At 43.6% G+C, this 15257-nt stretch overlaps 2 protein-coding genes across 7 annotated transcripts in view; one reads left to right on the top strand and one right to left on the bottom strand.

The window, feature by feature from the left end:
• LOC145507281 (uncharacterized) overlaps window positions 1-11950 on the top strand; it is a 96838-nt gene extending 84888 nt beyond the window's left edge. The window contains exon 4 of the transcript XR_014054739.1: window positions 10299-11950. The gene's annotated coding sequence lies outside the window, so the exon portion shown is untranslated. The remainder of the gene's footprint in view (window positions 1-10298) is intronic.
• Window positions 1-15068, bottom strand: part of AP4B1 (adaptor related protein complex 4 subunit beta 1) — an 18484-nt gene extending 3416 nt beyond the window's left edge. Inside the window, exons 1-11 of one of the 6 annotated variants that reach the window (XM_081493494.1) lie at window positions 14897-15068; window positions 14614-14801; window positions 12669-12893; window positions 12096-12226; window positions 11421-11568; window positions 10352-10848; window positions 8918-9001; window positions 7630-7733; window positions 6663-6870; window positions 5963-6244; window positions 5369-5718 (exon numbers count right to left, since the gene is read on the bottom strand). In XM_081493494.1, the coding sequence (XP_081349620.1) occupies window positions 5369-5718; window positions 5963-6244; window positions 6663-6870; window positions 7630-7733; window positions 8918-9001; window positions 10352-10848; window positions 11421-11568; window positions 12096-12226; window positions 12669-12893; window positions 14614-14726 (2142 nt within the window). In that variant the 5' untranslated portion in view covers window positions 14727-14801; window positions 14897-15068. Of the gene's footprint in view, window positions 1-4732; window positions 5719-5962; window positions 6245-6662; window positions 6871-7629; window positions 7734-8917; window positions 9002-10351; window positions 10849-11420; window positions 11569-12095; window positions 12227-12668; window positions 12894-14613; window positions 14802-14896 lie in introns of those variants that run through there. The other 5 variants (XM_081493491.1, XM_081493493.1, XM_081493492.1 and 2 more) reach the window with 5 other exon arrangements.
• Window positions 15069-15257: the final 189 nt, after the last annotated feature.

The following is a 15257-nucleotide window of genomic DNA, read 5'->3' as shown; positions in this document are numbered from 1 at the left end:
TGGAGCTTCAGCTTCAGCATCAGTCCTTCCAATGAATATTCAGGATTGATTTCCTTTAGTATTGACTGGTTTGATCTCCTTGCTGTCCAAAGGACTCTCAAGAGTCTTCTCCAACACCACAGTTCAAAAGCATCAATCCTTTGGTACTTGGCCTTCTTTATGGTCCAACTCTCACATCTGTACATGACTACTGGAAAAACCATAACTTTGACTATATGGGCCTTTGTCAACAAAGTGGTGTCTGCTTTTTAATATGCTGTCTAGGTTCGTCACAGATGGGCAAGGATCTTTTAATTTCATGGCTGCAGTCACCATCCACAGTGATTTTGGAGCCGAAGAAAATAAAGTCTGTCACTATTTCCATTGTTTCTCCATCTATTTGCCATGAAGTGATGGGACCAGATGCCATGATCTTAGTTTTCTGACTGTTGAGTTTTAAGCCAGTTTCTTCACTCTCCTCTTTCACCTTTATCAAAAGGTTCTTTAAGTTCCTCTTTGCATTCTGCCAACAGGGTGGTGTTTTCAAAAGCAATGGTTTCATATTCTGCTATGCTTCTTACTCAGGAAAGCAACCAAGTAGAGCTTAATATTCTAAAAGCTCCTATAGTTAGGATCACTGTAGTTAACACTCAATTACTGAGCTGCACCTAATTTTCTTTAGTTCAACATTTCAGTGATAACCCTTAATTTTTTAAGAAGTCAATCAATTTACTCAATTTCTACCATTTGCATCCTGTTTCCTTCCAACACTTAAAACTAGCAGCACTTAACACTTTGACTTTGTTTTAGTACCTAATTAAACATTCAGTTTAACTGAACAAGTCAAAATATGAAAAGTGATTCTGAAGCTGTTCTGATCCTCCTCCTTCCAGACCCTGGGGAACCAGGGTCCAGATCTGTCTTTCTCAACCGTGGGTGATTTTGACTTCCATGGTAACCTGGCAACATCTGAGGATATTTTTAGGTGTCACAACTGGGGGTTTGGGGACATCTAATGGTATAGATCTCAGACTTAAATTGAAGAAAGTAGGGAAAACCACTAGACCATTCAGGTATGACCTACACCAAATCCCTTATGAGTATACAGTAGAAGTGACAAATAGATTTAAGGGACTAGATCTGATAGACAGAGTGCCTGATGAACTATGGACAGAGGTTAGTGACATTGTACAGGAGACAGGGATCAAGACCATCCCCATGGAAAAGAAATACAAAAAAGCAAAATGGCTGTCTGAGGAGGCCTTACATATAGCTGGGAAGAGAAGAGAAGCGAAAAGCAAAGGAGAAAAGGAAAGATATTCCCATCTGAATGCAGAGTTCCAAAGAATAGCAAGGAGAGATAAGAAAGCCTTCCTCAGCGATCAATGCAAAGAAATAGAGGAAAACAACAGATTGGGAAAGACTAGAGATCTCTTCAAGAAAATTAGAGATACCAAGGGAACATTTCATGCAAAGATGGGCTCGATAAAGGACAGAAATGGTATGGACCTAAGAGAAGCAGAAGATATTAAGAAGAGGTGGCAAGAATACACAGAACAACTGTATAAAAAAGATCGTCACGACCCAGATAATCACGATGGTGTGATCACTCACCTAGAGCCAGACATCCTGGAATGTGAAGTCAAGTGGGCCTTAGAAAGCATCACTACGAACAAAGCTAGTGGAGGTAACAGAATTCCAGTTGAGCTATTTCAAATCCTGAAAGATGATGCTGTGAAAGTGCTGCACTCGATATGCCAGCAAATCTGGAAAACTCAGCAGTGGCCACAGGACTGGAAAAGGTCAGTTTTCATTCCAATCCCAAAGAAAGGCAATGCCAAAGAATACTCAAACTACTGCACAATTGCACTCATCTTACATGCTAGTAAAGTAATGCTCAAAATTCTCCAAGCCAGGCTTCAGCAATACGTGAACCGTGAACTTCCAGATGTTCAAGCTGGTTTTAGAAAAGGCAGAGGAACCAGAGATCAAATTGCCAATATCCGCTGGATCATCGAAAAAGCAAGAGAGTTCCAGAAAAACATCTATTTCTGCTTTACTGACTATGCCAAAGCCTTTGACTGTGTGGATCACAATAAACTGTGGAAAATTCCAAAAGAGACGGGAATACCAGACCATCTGACCTGTCTCTTGAGAAACCTGTATGCAGGTCAGGAAGCGACAGTTAGATCTGGACATGGAACAACAGACTGGTTCCACATAGGAAAAAGAGTATGTCAAGGCTGTATATTGTCACCGTGCTTATTTAACTTATATGCAGAGTACATCATGAGAAATGCTGGGCTGGAAGAAACACAAGCTGGAATCAAGATTTCCAGGAGAAATATCAATAACCTCAGATATGCGGATGACACCACCCTTACGGCAGAAAGTGAAGAAGACCTAAAGAGCCTCTTGATGAAAGTGAAAGAGGAGAGTGAAAAAGTTGGCTTAAAGCTCAACGTTCAGAAAACTAAGATCATGGCATCTGGTCCCAACACTTCATGGGAAATAGATGGGGAAACAGTGGAAACAGTGTCAGACTTTATTTTTTTGGGCTCCAAAATCACTGCAGATGGTGATTGCAGCCATGAAATTAAAAGACGCTTACTCCTTGGAAGGAAGGTTTTGGCCAACCTAGATAGCATATTTAAAAGCAGAGACATTACTTTGCCAACAAAAGTCCGTCTAGTCAAGGCTATGGTTTTTCCAGTGGTCATGTATGGATGTGAGAGTTGGACGGTGAAAGAAAGCCGAGCGCCACAGAATTGATGCTTTTGAACTGTGGTGTTGGAGAAGACTCTTGAGAGTCCCTTGGACTGCAAGGAGATCCAATCAATCCATTCTAAAGGAGATCAGTCCTGGGTATTCATTGGAAGGACTGATGTTGAAGCTGAAACTCCAATACCTTGGCCACTTCATGTGAAGCGTTGACTCATTGGAAAAGACCCTGATGCTGGGTAGGATTGGGGGCAGGAGGAGAAGGGGATGACAGAGGATGAGATGGTTGGATGGTATCACTGACTCGATGGACATGGGTTTGGGTAGACTCCAGGAGTTGGTGATGGACAGGGAGGCCTGGCGTGCTGCAATTCACGGGGTCGCAAAGAGTCGGACACAGCTGAGCGACTGAACTGAACTGAACTGAATGGTATAGATCAGAGATTCTGATGGTTATCCTACAGTACACAGATAACCCCCCTAGAAGAAGAATTATATGGCCCCAAATGTCAGTAGCACCACTTCTGAGAAACCCTAGCCAAGATGGAATTCCATCTATTATCTTCTATGTGGTCAATGCAATATAACAAAACACACTTCAAACAGCAGTCTACAAATACCATCAGAATCTAATTATTCAATACTTAGAGCCATTCATTCAATACTATTTATTGAGTAACCACTATCTCGTAGGCATTGTAGACAGAGGAAAGAAAGATAATCACCGTCCTTAAAAACTGTCTGGCAGAGACAGACAACTGACTAAATCCAGGCCCTTGCCAGAAAATTCAGCACTATCTGTTTTCTACTCCTATTAAAAGCTTAGCTGAGAGAAATGATAGGCAAAGCATTATTTGAAGGATATGCAGTCCATCTATGGATCCAGGCAGAAGAAGTCGTTGAGTTAAGCTGGATGATATTTGGGTCATAGTATCTTTAGTCCTTGAAGAATGCCCTCACTAAGCTTCATATTAAAATTATGCTCTCTGTTCATACTGAAGAACACCACAAGAAAGTCATGTGAAACACTTTACTAACTTGCCACACAAGTATTCTACATACCATTCAGTGCCATCCATGTAAAAGTACATGTAAATTTCTTTTAGAAATTAGAATTGAAATATTTATTTCTTTCTGGTGACAACTATACAACCATTCCTCTTTATTCTGGCTGCTTCCAGGTGGTGCTACCAATGCAGGAGATGCAAGAGACACAGGTTCGATCCCTGAGTCGGGAAGATCCCCTGGAGAAGGGCATGGCAACCCACTCCAGTATTTATTCTTGGAGAATCCCCACAGACAAAGGAGCCTGGCGAGCTACAGTCCATGAGGTCACAAAGAGTGGGACATGACTGAAGCTACTTAGCATGCAAATCACTTACAAAGCTAAATACGACCTCAACTGTATCAGCTATGTAGGCCCTTTCAGCCTGGACATTTGTATACTTTCCCATCCCTAACCCAGCTGGTCTTAACAGGTATTTTTATTTTTTCCTATGCTGGATTCTCTGGTTATTTATACTTTACCATGAGTTTATTACATCTGTTTTGGCCATAAGTTGTCTCCATCTATAAAATGTGGTCAGTTATGAAGAAAATCAAACATGAGAAAGAGTGACAAGAAAACAATTACAATAGTACTGCTGTGCTGTGCTAAGTCGCTTCAGTCCGGCTCTTTGCAACCCTATGGACTGTAGTTTACCAAGCTCCTCTGTCCATGGGATTCTCCAGGCAAGAATACTGGAATGGGTTTTCTTCCAGGGGATCTTCCCAAACCAGGGATCGAACCCACATCTCTTACATCTCCTGCATTGGGAGGTGGGTTCTTTAGCGCCACCCCAACAGTACTGCTAGACGTATGCACTAACTGCTTTCACAGCTTGAATGAAACCCCTAATGAAGGCAGCGAGGGTCACAGAAAACATCCTGAAAGAGCTCATATCTGAACTGAACACCAAAAGATAGAATAAGCGTTACTTAAAAAGATATGAGGGTGAGGAAATATTGTAGGCAAGAAATAAAAGCACAGAGGTGAGAGAGAGCTGAGTATATTCAGGGAACTGCAAGTGCTTTGCTTTTGCCAGAACACAGGGTATTCTGGTGAGCAGAGACATGGCACAGAGGAGGAACTTTGGATATCATGCTAAGGACTTTGAACTCTGGCCTAAAAAGCATGATTAGAAATATTATAACAGTAAGGAATTTACTGTAATAATTTACTGTAATAATCCACAAGACCCTCACAAACTGATGTCCCTGTCAGTTTCCAGACACATCAGACATCTTTAATTATTTTACTAATTATTAGTAAAATAATCCTTTAAACTAATTAGAAAAGAATACAAATTCTACCCCCACCCTCTCCCCAACAACATTAACCTTTACAACATCACTTGGAAAAGTGGGGTCATTCACCAATAGGTATGAGAGGAACATGTCAATGTTCTTTGGACAAAAATGGAAGAATCCTCATTCCCAGATTCCTCTTCTCCTTTGCATTTGACATTATCTGGACTAACAAGCAGTGACAATAAGAAAAACTAAGGAACTCTGACAGCTATTCATCTCACTCAGGACAGACAGGAAGCCGTTACGATTTTATGTCTCCAATTGTTCCAATCACAGTTTCTAAAACAGAAATAAAACTCTTCAGTGTCTCTGTCCTTGCCTCGCTTTGTTTCACTGAGATCTGCATCTGCAAGTTCGCAGGCTCCAGCAGCAGTTCTGTTAGGAACAGGCAGCCAGTGTCGTCCTGAGCACTGAGGTAGGCTTTCCATGGCTGAGTCCCAGCCCGGCTCATGGCGATGGTCTGGATGTTCACGACTTGCAGCGCCATCTGCAGGGTGTCAGGATGGACTGCTCCCTGCCACGGGAACACCTGCTGATGAGCAACTTTGAGGCTCAGCCAAGTTTTCTCAAAACACTCAGCAGTAAGCTGTTGATCAGGGATGAGCATGAGGGTTACAGAATCAGGGAGTTCCTGAGCCCTCTCCTTGTTCTCTTCAGGAATCAAGGGTCCTACAAGAGTCAGAAAGCTTGTTTAAGAGACGCTCTCAGTCTGCTGGAACTACATTTTAAAATCTAGATTTCCAAAAGTACATAATGTGATTTTTATCTTTGGAGAAATGGCTTAAATAACCAATGGCAAACTTTCTTGTTCACAAAGACGAAATTCAAGCAACAATCTGAAGTGTAGCTGGGGTACTTTACTCTCTACCATAAAGATTTTTCATGACAAGATGGAAAATAGGTTGATTTTTACCTGGTGTGGGAAAGGCTGCAGTGTTAGGAAGCTCTGGGCCACAATGTTCTACTCCCTGGCATTTAGAGATGGTTGCCCAGCGGGCTTTGCCGTATACTGGCACCAGAGTGTTGAAGTCCAAGGCCCAGCTGTTCACAGGTCTTTCTGCCTGATCCTCCAAAAGTCTGAGGGAAGGATCAGATATAGGGCTACACAGGATCTGCTTTACTTCATTGATGCCTGCTAAGAGGAGGCGATAATAGAAGAGACCTCGATCTCGTACCGCCATGTCCTTTTCTTCCTCTGAGGTAAGATAACAGATTGAGTTAATTAAAAATAAGAACATTCCTTCTATCCCTGTGCCCACCAGAATAAGAGGGAGGAAACCCTAGAAAATGTTGACATTTTCTCCTTGGGTCCCAGACACGGCTCATCAAACAATGAAAGCTGTGAGAACCTCTACGACTGACCGTCAAAGTGTTAGTTGTTCAGTTGTGTCTGACTCTTTGTGATCACATGGACTGTAGTCCATGAGGCTCCTCTGCCCATGGAATTCTCCAGGCAAGAATACTGGAGTTGCCATGCCCTTCTCTGGGGGATCTTTCCAACCCAAGGATCAAACCCGGGTCTCCTGCATTGCAGGCAGATTCTTTATCATCTGAGCCACCAGGAGGTATACACGACTGGCCATGGCAAGTACCATTTCCTCTGAAGAGCCTACCTATGCAGTAGTGTAACAAGCGGCCTAGCATGTCCTGGCACTCAGCCGGGCGAGAGAGGAAGAGGCGCAGCACAGCTGTGAGCAGCTCCATCTTGACAGCTGGGAATGTCTCCGACTTCACATTCTCTATGAAGTCTTCCAACACATAAGGAGCATTGGGGATTCTCTTCCCATGGACACCGAGTAGCCAGATAAGTGCCTGCTTCCCCTAGGGAATTAGGGAGTAAGAACAGATGCTGAACATTTGGCCGTCCAAAACACAGGTGAGAGCAGATGGCAGACAGCAGCAGGTTTCGCTTTTACCCTAGAGTTAGCAGAAAAAGTATATTTTATTTGCTTCAACTTGCATTTATTGATCTACCCCCTACTAAACTCTCTACAATAGGAACGAATTTCTACCACAAAAAAGGAGACTTATGACTCTCACGCCTATGTTGTTTAAGCAATAAAGATTCCTCAGTTTGGGGGCTTCGGCCCCAATTTGGGGTTTCATGCTTCAGTGGAAGTTACTGGAAGATTTCCCTAAGTTACTCCATTAAAGTGGCGATTAACCTAGAGTGCACGTCAGCATCGCCTTCGAGGCTTCTTGAAACTGTACGTGTCCAGGGTTCCCACTTCTGAATATTTGAGTAGACCTGGGGTGAAACCTAAACATATGTAGAAAGTCCACAAATGACTCTGATTTTCATGCCAGCTGAAAACCCTATGGTCTAAATCTCTCACTCAAAATAATGAATACCTTACACGAGAATAATAGTATCAAAATATTTGTAAGGAAACCATAGGTAAATCCTAATGTTTTCATAATTTATATCCCGCCTACACCCAAAAGAGAATCTGAGGTGGCAATCAATTCTAAGAGTTCCCACTTCAGACACTGGATAGAAAGAATAATTAGATTCCATTTCACAGAGTAGGTCCCAAGCACTTCCCCTTTGCCTAGAAGTAAAGGAGAATCATAGTCTACCTCACTATCTTGAATGTTCTCCTCACAGCCGGGCAGGGCCTGACACACAGCTTCCGTACATTGAGGACACAACCATACCAGGTCTCGGAAAGTCTGCACCACCACTGCAGCACAGCTCAGGACACAAAAGCACAGGGTTAGAGCCTCCGTGTGGGAAGGAATCTTAAGAAAAGTCACATAGTCAGGCTGCGGGAATGTCTGCAAAATGGGTGTTGGAGGGGGTGGTCAGTGATTATCTGAGACATGTCTGGCAATGGGCAACGATTTCTTAAATGAATGTTGCTCTTCTCAGATTGCCGTGAGGATACAAGAATTAATGTATGCAAAGGCACTTGGTAAACTGGAAAGCCATATACAAATGTGGGAGAGTGCTGCTGTTGAATGATGCTCTGAAGACAGTATAAATGGAGACACTAGGGCTGGGGCTATGGTGAAGCAAGCAAGGTAAACTGTAAAACATAAGAGGACACACAGAGGTAGCACCTGCATGAACCTGAGACTGAATGACTCTCTATATACATTTTATATATATATATGTATATATATTCTTTTCTTGTAAGGCTTTTTTTTTTTTAGCCGTGCTGGGTCTTCGTTGCTGTGCAGGCTTTTTTCTAGTTGTGGTAAGTGGGGGCTACTCTCTAGTTGCAGTACATGGGCTTCTCAATGCTGTGGTTTTTCTTGTTGCAGGGCATAGGCTCTAGGTGCACGGGCTTCAGTAGTTGTGGCGCACCGGCTTAGCTGCCCCGCTGCATGTGGAATCTTCTCAGACCAGGGACTGAACCCATGTCCCCTGCATGGGCAGGTGGATTCTTAAACACTAGACCACCAGGGAAGACCTCCATTCTGGCTTATCACAGGGTATTGAATATAGATCCTGGAGCTGTACAGTAGGACCTTGTTGTTTATCCATGCTGTATATAATAGTGAGTGCCTCTTTACATGTCTGTATCCTTGGCACCTTGTTTGCACCATTCTAGTCCCAGGTCTGGTAGCCACTGCTTACAGTTGCTGCTGTAAAGCAAAAAGAGGGACAAAGGTGGGGAAATGACCAGCAAGGTCATCCTCGCACCCTTCATTAGCCATCCAACAGCCTGGAAGACTCACAGCAACCTGAAGACTCCCTGCCCTGTTAGGTCTATATGCTCCTCTGATGGCAACAGATGATGATGTAAAGAAAAGCTTAAACCTCTCATATTCAACAACAAACATGTTCTGAAAAACCATCACAGGCCAGGAAATTGGTCCCCCCCCACAACACACAAAAAAATCCTAGAATGGTAGCTATTACCCGTGGTAATGTGCTCTTGTCGAAGCCCCAGCAACTCTGTTAGAATCTGCACACACTGATCTGTGTAGGTCCTGGCGATGCTACCTACAGAGGAAGGAAAGCAGAAAAAGTGTTAAGTCAAATATTAGCACCTCATTCTAAAAACAATTTCCTACCAACCAACAACAAAGATGACTAAAACCTAAAAAACAAAAAAAAATCACCCCCTGCTTGATGAAATAAGAATTTAAGGGAACTTAGGTAAAAATGAATTCCCCGTTAAACAAGGTTGAAAACTTTCAGAGTATTTATGTAGCAGCCAGTTTGTCGCAGCACACCTGCACAGGAGTATTCCTGCTGGGGACACTTGACAGCAGCCTCCAGATGGCAGGATTTCTACTCCCCTCTTTGTTTCCTCTTCTCTGCCCCTAAAAATAGCCATACTTTATTCTACATAGGAGAGTTCCTTCTCCTCCTTCCCTTGAAGTCCTCCAAACCTGAGCTCCCCAGGTGCTTTCATGTGGTGGCTCACTCCAGCTCTTTAAATTCCAGACACGGTAGTGTGAAAAGGTCTGTAGGCCTTAGGTTTTACTCCATGTTGGTCTACTCAGCATAATATGGAGTAGCCCAGAGTAGAAGCTCAATAAATGATTGTTGAATTGACACAGGACTTTGAGTCAGGAAAGCTGGGTTTCAGTCCCAGTTCAGGAACTATATAAACTTTGGGCAATTTAAGAACCTTTTTGTGCCCAAGTTGCTTCATCTTGAAAACAAAGTTAATAACCACTTGTCCACTTTTCTTGACTGTCTCACAAGACTGTGGGAAGATGATATACAGAAAAACATTTTCGGTAAGGTACAACAAAAGGCACTATAATTGTGTTGGACTTCCCGGATGGTCCAACAGTGGATGGGAATCGGCCTGCCAATGCAGGGGACACGGTTTCGATTCCTGTTCCAGGAAGATCCCACATGCCATGGGGCAGCTAAGCCCAGGAGACTCAACTACCCAGCCAGCGCTCCAAAGCCCAAGAGCTACAGCTAGGGAAACCGGTACACCCAGAGTCCATGCTTCTCAACAAGAGAAGCCACACAATGAGAAGCCCACGTACCACAACCAGAGGAGTCCCCGCTCTCCTCAACTAGAGAAAAGTCTGAGAGCAGCAACTAAGACCCAGTGCAACCAAAAATAAGTAAATAAGTGTTTTTTTAAATCTATTAATTAATTATGTTATAGTTTGAATCACCTGTAGTCTATATTCTAGAAAGACATGGCAACACCGGTATTGACCAAATGAGCCTTCCTCCTCTACTTATTCGTAGTCACTGACCCAATTTTTTGGTGCTAGATACTTTCCCTTGAAGCAAGACTCATTCCTTTTTGCTCTCTGTGGTTCCCCAGCTATCTAGCTGTTTGGTGTAGGCTCTCATGAAGGAAAAGCAGCAGACACCTACCAATGGCGAAGATGGCGGCCTGCGCGAAGTCGGCAGACACGTCGGTGCAGTACCCTCGAAGCTCCTCCAGCACCTGCTGCACATTCTCGTCGTTCACCAGCTCACACAGCACCTCCACCTTCTGGAGCTTGATGTAGTGGGGCTCCGAATAGGAGCAGAAAAACTTCTTGTAGTGGCCGCTGAAGTGACCCGGCAAGCTGTGCAGGATCTGGCGCACATGGCAGAGGGCAGCAAAGCAGAGCTCTCGACTCTCTGAAGAACAGGCAGCCAGCAGAGGGCCCTTGACTTGCATGAGCACGTCGGTCTGCACGTGGGGAAATTTTTTGGCCAAGATCAGAAAGAGTTTGGTGGCTCCCATCACCACGCCTGGGCTGCTGCTCTTGAGAAAACTGTCCAACAGATTGAGAATGTCAAACAGCTCCTCCTCACTTCGGGGTTGGTAGCGGAGCAGAAAGTTCAAGACTTCAGCCTGGCCCCACTGGTCCAGTTTTGACATTCTATCCAAAAAAGAAAACAAATGGGCTATGTTAGCAACAAAATTAGGGCCACCTCCAAGCGACTGCTCTGTCACTAGTCATCTGCTCATCACAATAAGGGGAGAATTCTTAAGACTAGGTCGTACCATAATCAAATTATTCTTTTTACACATTACTTAAAGTTTATACAAAGTCTTTAAATAACAAGATGAGTTCACAGTACAAATGCATACTCATCTAAGGCCAAAGACATGATCCCTATACCCTAGACCCAGACTCTATACATTGTAAGATAGTATGTGTGAATGGCTTAGTTTGGGGGACATAATGACTGCAGGGGACAGAGCCTATCCCCGAAGGATCTTTCTGCTATCTCTCTATATATTATCAAAAGAAACTAAGACCAAAAAAAAACAACAACAACAAAACTTGCAATGAAACATGAGGTAGTTAATGGTTACATTTAACTTTTTTTTACTGCTCTACAGAAGTTGTTCAAGAACCTCTCCTTCATTCAGTACATCAACAAGATCCCACTATGATGCAGAGATGCAGATCTGATCATGATAAAAAGAGAACAGAGGCATCCAAACCGATTTAAGAGATGGTGGGCGATGGGCTTATTGATGACAACACCTCCTTCCTGTTTCAGAATTTCCTCTAGAGACCTCAGGCAGTTCACAACCACAATTGGATCCTGGTCACGCAGCAAACTATATAATTCATTTACCAGGGCACCATCTACAAAAGAACAAAGATCTCATATAAACAAAAGCTTCAGAGTCACGGGGATAGAGCCAGAATAATAGTTCCAGGAAGACAAAGCCGAACTTCTCTGCTATTACACAAACGTAACAAAGGCAGTAACAAAATACAAGGCTAAAAATTGCCATTTCCAGACTATCCTAAGTAGCTGATACAAAGAATTTCACCTGAACCCCAAAGGAAGGACTTCTTTAATCTCAGAAAATACCAAGCGTTGCATCCTACTTAAAAGAGACACCTAGAGTGGAAGAGAAGGTCAAGAGGGAGAGGATATATGTATATTTCTGGATGATTCACGTTGTTCTACGGCAGAAACCAACACAACATATAAAGCAATTATCCTCCAAATAAAAATAAATTTAAGAAATAAAATGAAATTTTTAAAAAGGGACATCCAGTAGAGCCACATTATTATTTTCTACCAAAACAACATAATCTTTTACAAAGTCATATAATGGAAGCACAAATAAATACTGAGCATGATAGATTACATTGAAACTTACCCACCTCGGAGTCTCCATGAAGATTATGCATCTTGGCACAGCCAAGGACTGCTACCCTCCTGACATATGAAGCCTTATCCCGCAGACCATTGAGAATTGGCTGTTGGATATATTCCTGCACACCAGGCATCCTAAGCAACACATTCTGGAGTCAGCCAGATCCTAAAGTACTAGTGTTGACATAACATAGCCCCTATTCACTTAACAGAGGGTTTAATAGACGTTTGCATATGCACTGGTCAGATTCTTCTCAACAAACTCAAGAAAGCTGCTGCCAAGCTTAAAAAGCCTCACTTGACTTTTCATGTGGAATAATGCTGCACAGGCAAGTTAAAATACACGCACATTTAGAAATCTTTAACCATCTCACTGAGAGTAACGTAGAAAAAAATTCCATAATAAAATCATCTATATAGTTTTTTAAACCAAAGTAATGGCTGACAACCTGAGTTCAGGTTACAACCGTGTTTTCCCCAGTATTAAGGAGCTCAAATAAATTGTCATCATTAAAATCTGCCTGTGATCACATGAACTCATCAGCCACTGAGTGCAGGAAGGGAAGAGAGTGCTCACCTGAGGCTACACATGCTCCGTAATGCCAGCCCTCGCACCATTGGGTTGGGGTCCGAACAGTCTTTGCACAGTGTATTGATGGCTAGGAGAGCCAGATCTGGTTTCAGGGGAGCGTAGGTACACATGTAGAGATAAACTAACTTCTTCTGAACAATATCTACAGTGGCGCTAGCCTTCACCATTTCCATGAAAACACCAGACATGTCCACCCCTTGAGTCATGTGCCTGAAACCAACACACACAGCAGAGAAAAGTAAAATATATAATCCCCAACTCACCACCAACAACCTACAGAAAACCTTTTACTTATACATGTCCTGGATAGCCAACTAGATTGTGACCTTTTAGAGCAAAGCAACCAGGTCTACCTTTTCTATCATATCACACAAAACTTAACACGGCCTGCAATAGACGTTCTTCTATTCATTCAACAAACACTTACAGAATTCCTAGTATTGATACATTCCAACGCATTCAGCTTTTACATTCCAGGGATATGTTCTGGGGACATAATCTGAGGAAGGCATGTTCTCAGATCTGAAGGAACTCAAATCTACCAAGCAGGCAGACAAGGACACCTCTAATTACAGAATGACAGATAAGTATTACAACAGAAGTAACAGATAAGGTGCAGTGGGTATCTAACACTGCCAAGAAGTAATACTTGAGCCAAATTAGCAGGAGCTCCAGGGAGGTGTAGTAGATAGGTAATGATACACATTGTGAGGCATGTGGAGGCAAGAATGGTATATTCTTTTGACAGTCTGAAGGTAGTTAACAGGGTATTCCTTGAATGTTATGGTAAGAAATTTGGACTTTATTCTGTAGATCACTATTTCTCAAACTGTGATCTCCTACAGGAATTTGAGGGGATGTCTGTTCAAAATGCAGATTCCTGGGTTCCATCCCACCTACTGAAATCAGAATTACTGGACTGAATGAAATTTTTACATTTTCTTAAAAAGCATTAAAGAAGCATTTAAAAAGCATAAAAAAGCATTAAAATTTAAAAAAGCATTCTTAAAAACTTCTGTGCATGCTACAGTTTGTGACGCAAAGTTTGCTACAGGCAAGAGATACATTGTCAAATTCATATATTGGAAAATCATTCTAACTGAAATAGGAGCAAGATGACCTAATATTCTATTGTTGTTTTAGTTGCTCAAGATGATCTGATACGTTGTTGTTGTTTAGTTGCTCAGTCATATCGGACTCTTTTTGCAACTCCATGGACTGTAGCCTGCCAGGCTCCTCTGTCCATGGGATTTTCCAAGCAAGAATCCTGGAGTCGGTTGCCATTTCCTTCTCCAGGGGATCTTCTTGACCCAGGTATGGAACTGGAGTCTCTTGCATTGGCAGCGGATTCTTTACCAGTCAGTCAGCAGGGAAGCCCTGACCTACTCTTAAGCTACTGCAATTCTTTTTTATAAAGAAACCAGAACAGCAGTGCCAATTCTTAAAAAAGAGGATGCATATTTAGAACCATGAATCCATACCGCCTGACTTGAGCAGTGAAGATCGAGTATCATCAAGACTGACTCCCACACTTGGTCAGCTTGGGTGGTGACATTTATCAACACAATACAAGCAGAAGAGCAGGTCTGGGAAGGTGGAGGGAAGAATGCAGGTGCTATTTTGCATGCCTTTGAAGACATATCCAGGCAGAAATGCCAAGCAAGCAATAGGATGTGTGAGTCTGAGGATAAAAAAGGACGTCTGTACTAGATATAGATCAGCAGTACAAGTTCAAGATATGGATGAAACCACCCAGCTGAGTAAAAGCAAAATATGCCCCACAAGGGAGACTTAGATGTCATTCCAGAGAAGCAGAAAGATCAAACCGTACAACTGCTATGTATGAAAGTTCATTAACTCTTTCTGAGCAGCCATGGGGAGAGAGGCCTGCTGGGGATGGCAATGGGGGAATTAGGGCGTTAGGTGATACCTAATCACTCGCTGGATGACACTCCGATAGCGCAGCCTATCAGCCTGAATGTGAGGATTACACAGAGCCTTCTTCAGCTCCTTCACCACGTCCTCGGAGCCAAGGTACGGCATCTTCTCCAACAGTCACGGGGCAGTTCCCACAGATTCCTAGGGAACTCGGGCTCCTTCTAGCCCTGATGTGGGGACCTGGGTAAAGGAAATGTCAGTCAGTGAAGGGACAACAGGCGCGATCTCGCCCCAGCCTTGTCTTCCCCAAGGCCCGCAACCAGGCCCTAGCATACTCAATCTCAACCCTCTTGCTTCCGTGAGAGGCCCACCCGAGGCTCTGCGATTCTATCCCGGGACCTGCAGGCTGGTTCGCTCCGCCCACAGAGCGCTCCCCAACCTCTAGGCCCTCGGCCTGATTTCCAGCCCGGCAGCCAACTGTCCGTGAACCCCTCCCTCTCCAGTTCCAGCCTTTCTTGCGCCTCCACGCGGTTGCCGTCACCGAGAGGCCCAATCAAGCTCTCTGCGGAAGTCCCGCCTCCTCCAGAGGGACCTCGTAGAGCAGCTGCCAATCACCCTCTCCCAGTGAGCACCGAGCGCAGCCTGGATCCCGACCTTTGGGTGCCCTTCCCCCAACCCCTCACCTCCCGGCGCAGC

The sequence above is a fragment of the Giraffa tippelskirchi genome, chromosome 5 (genome assembly GCF_054371585.1).
Source record: "Giraffa tippelskirchi isolate mGirTip1 chromosome 5, T2T-mGirTip1v1.2.pri, whole genome shotgun sequence".
Classification (NCBI taxonomy): Eukaryota; Metazoa; Chordata; class Mammalia; order Artiodactyla; family Giraffidae; genus Giraffa; species Giraffa tippelskirchi.
The sequence above is the reverse complement of the archived record's forward strand: the minus strand, read 5'-3'. Positions and strand labels throughout refer to the sequence as shown.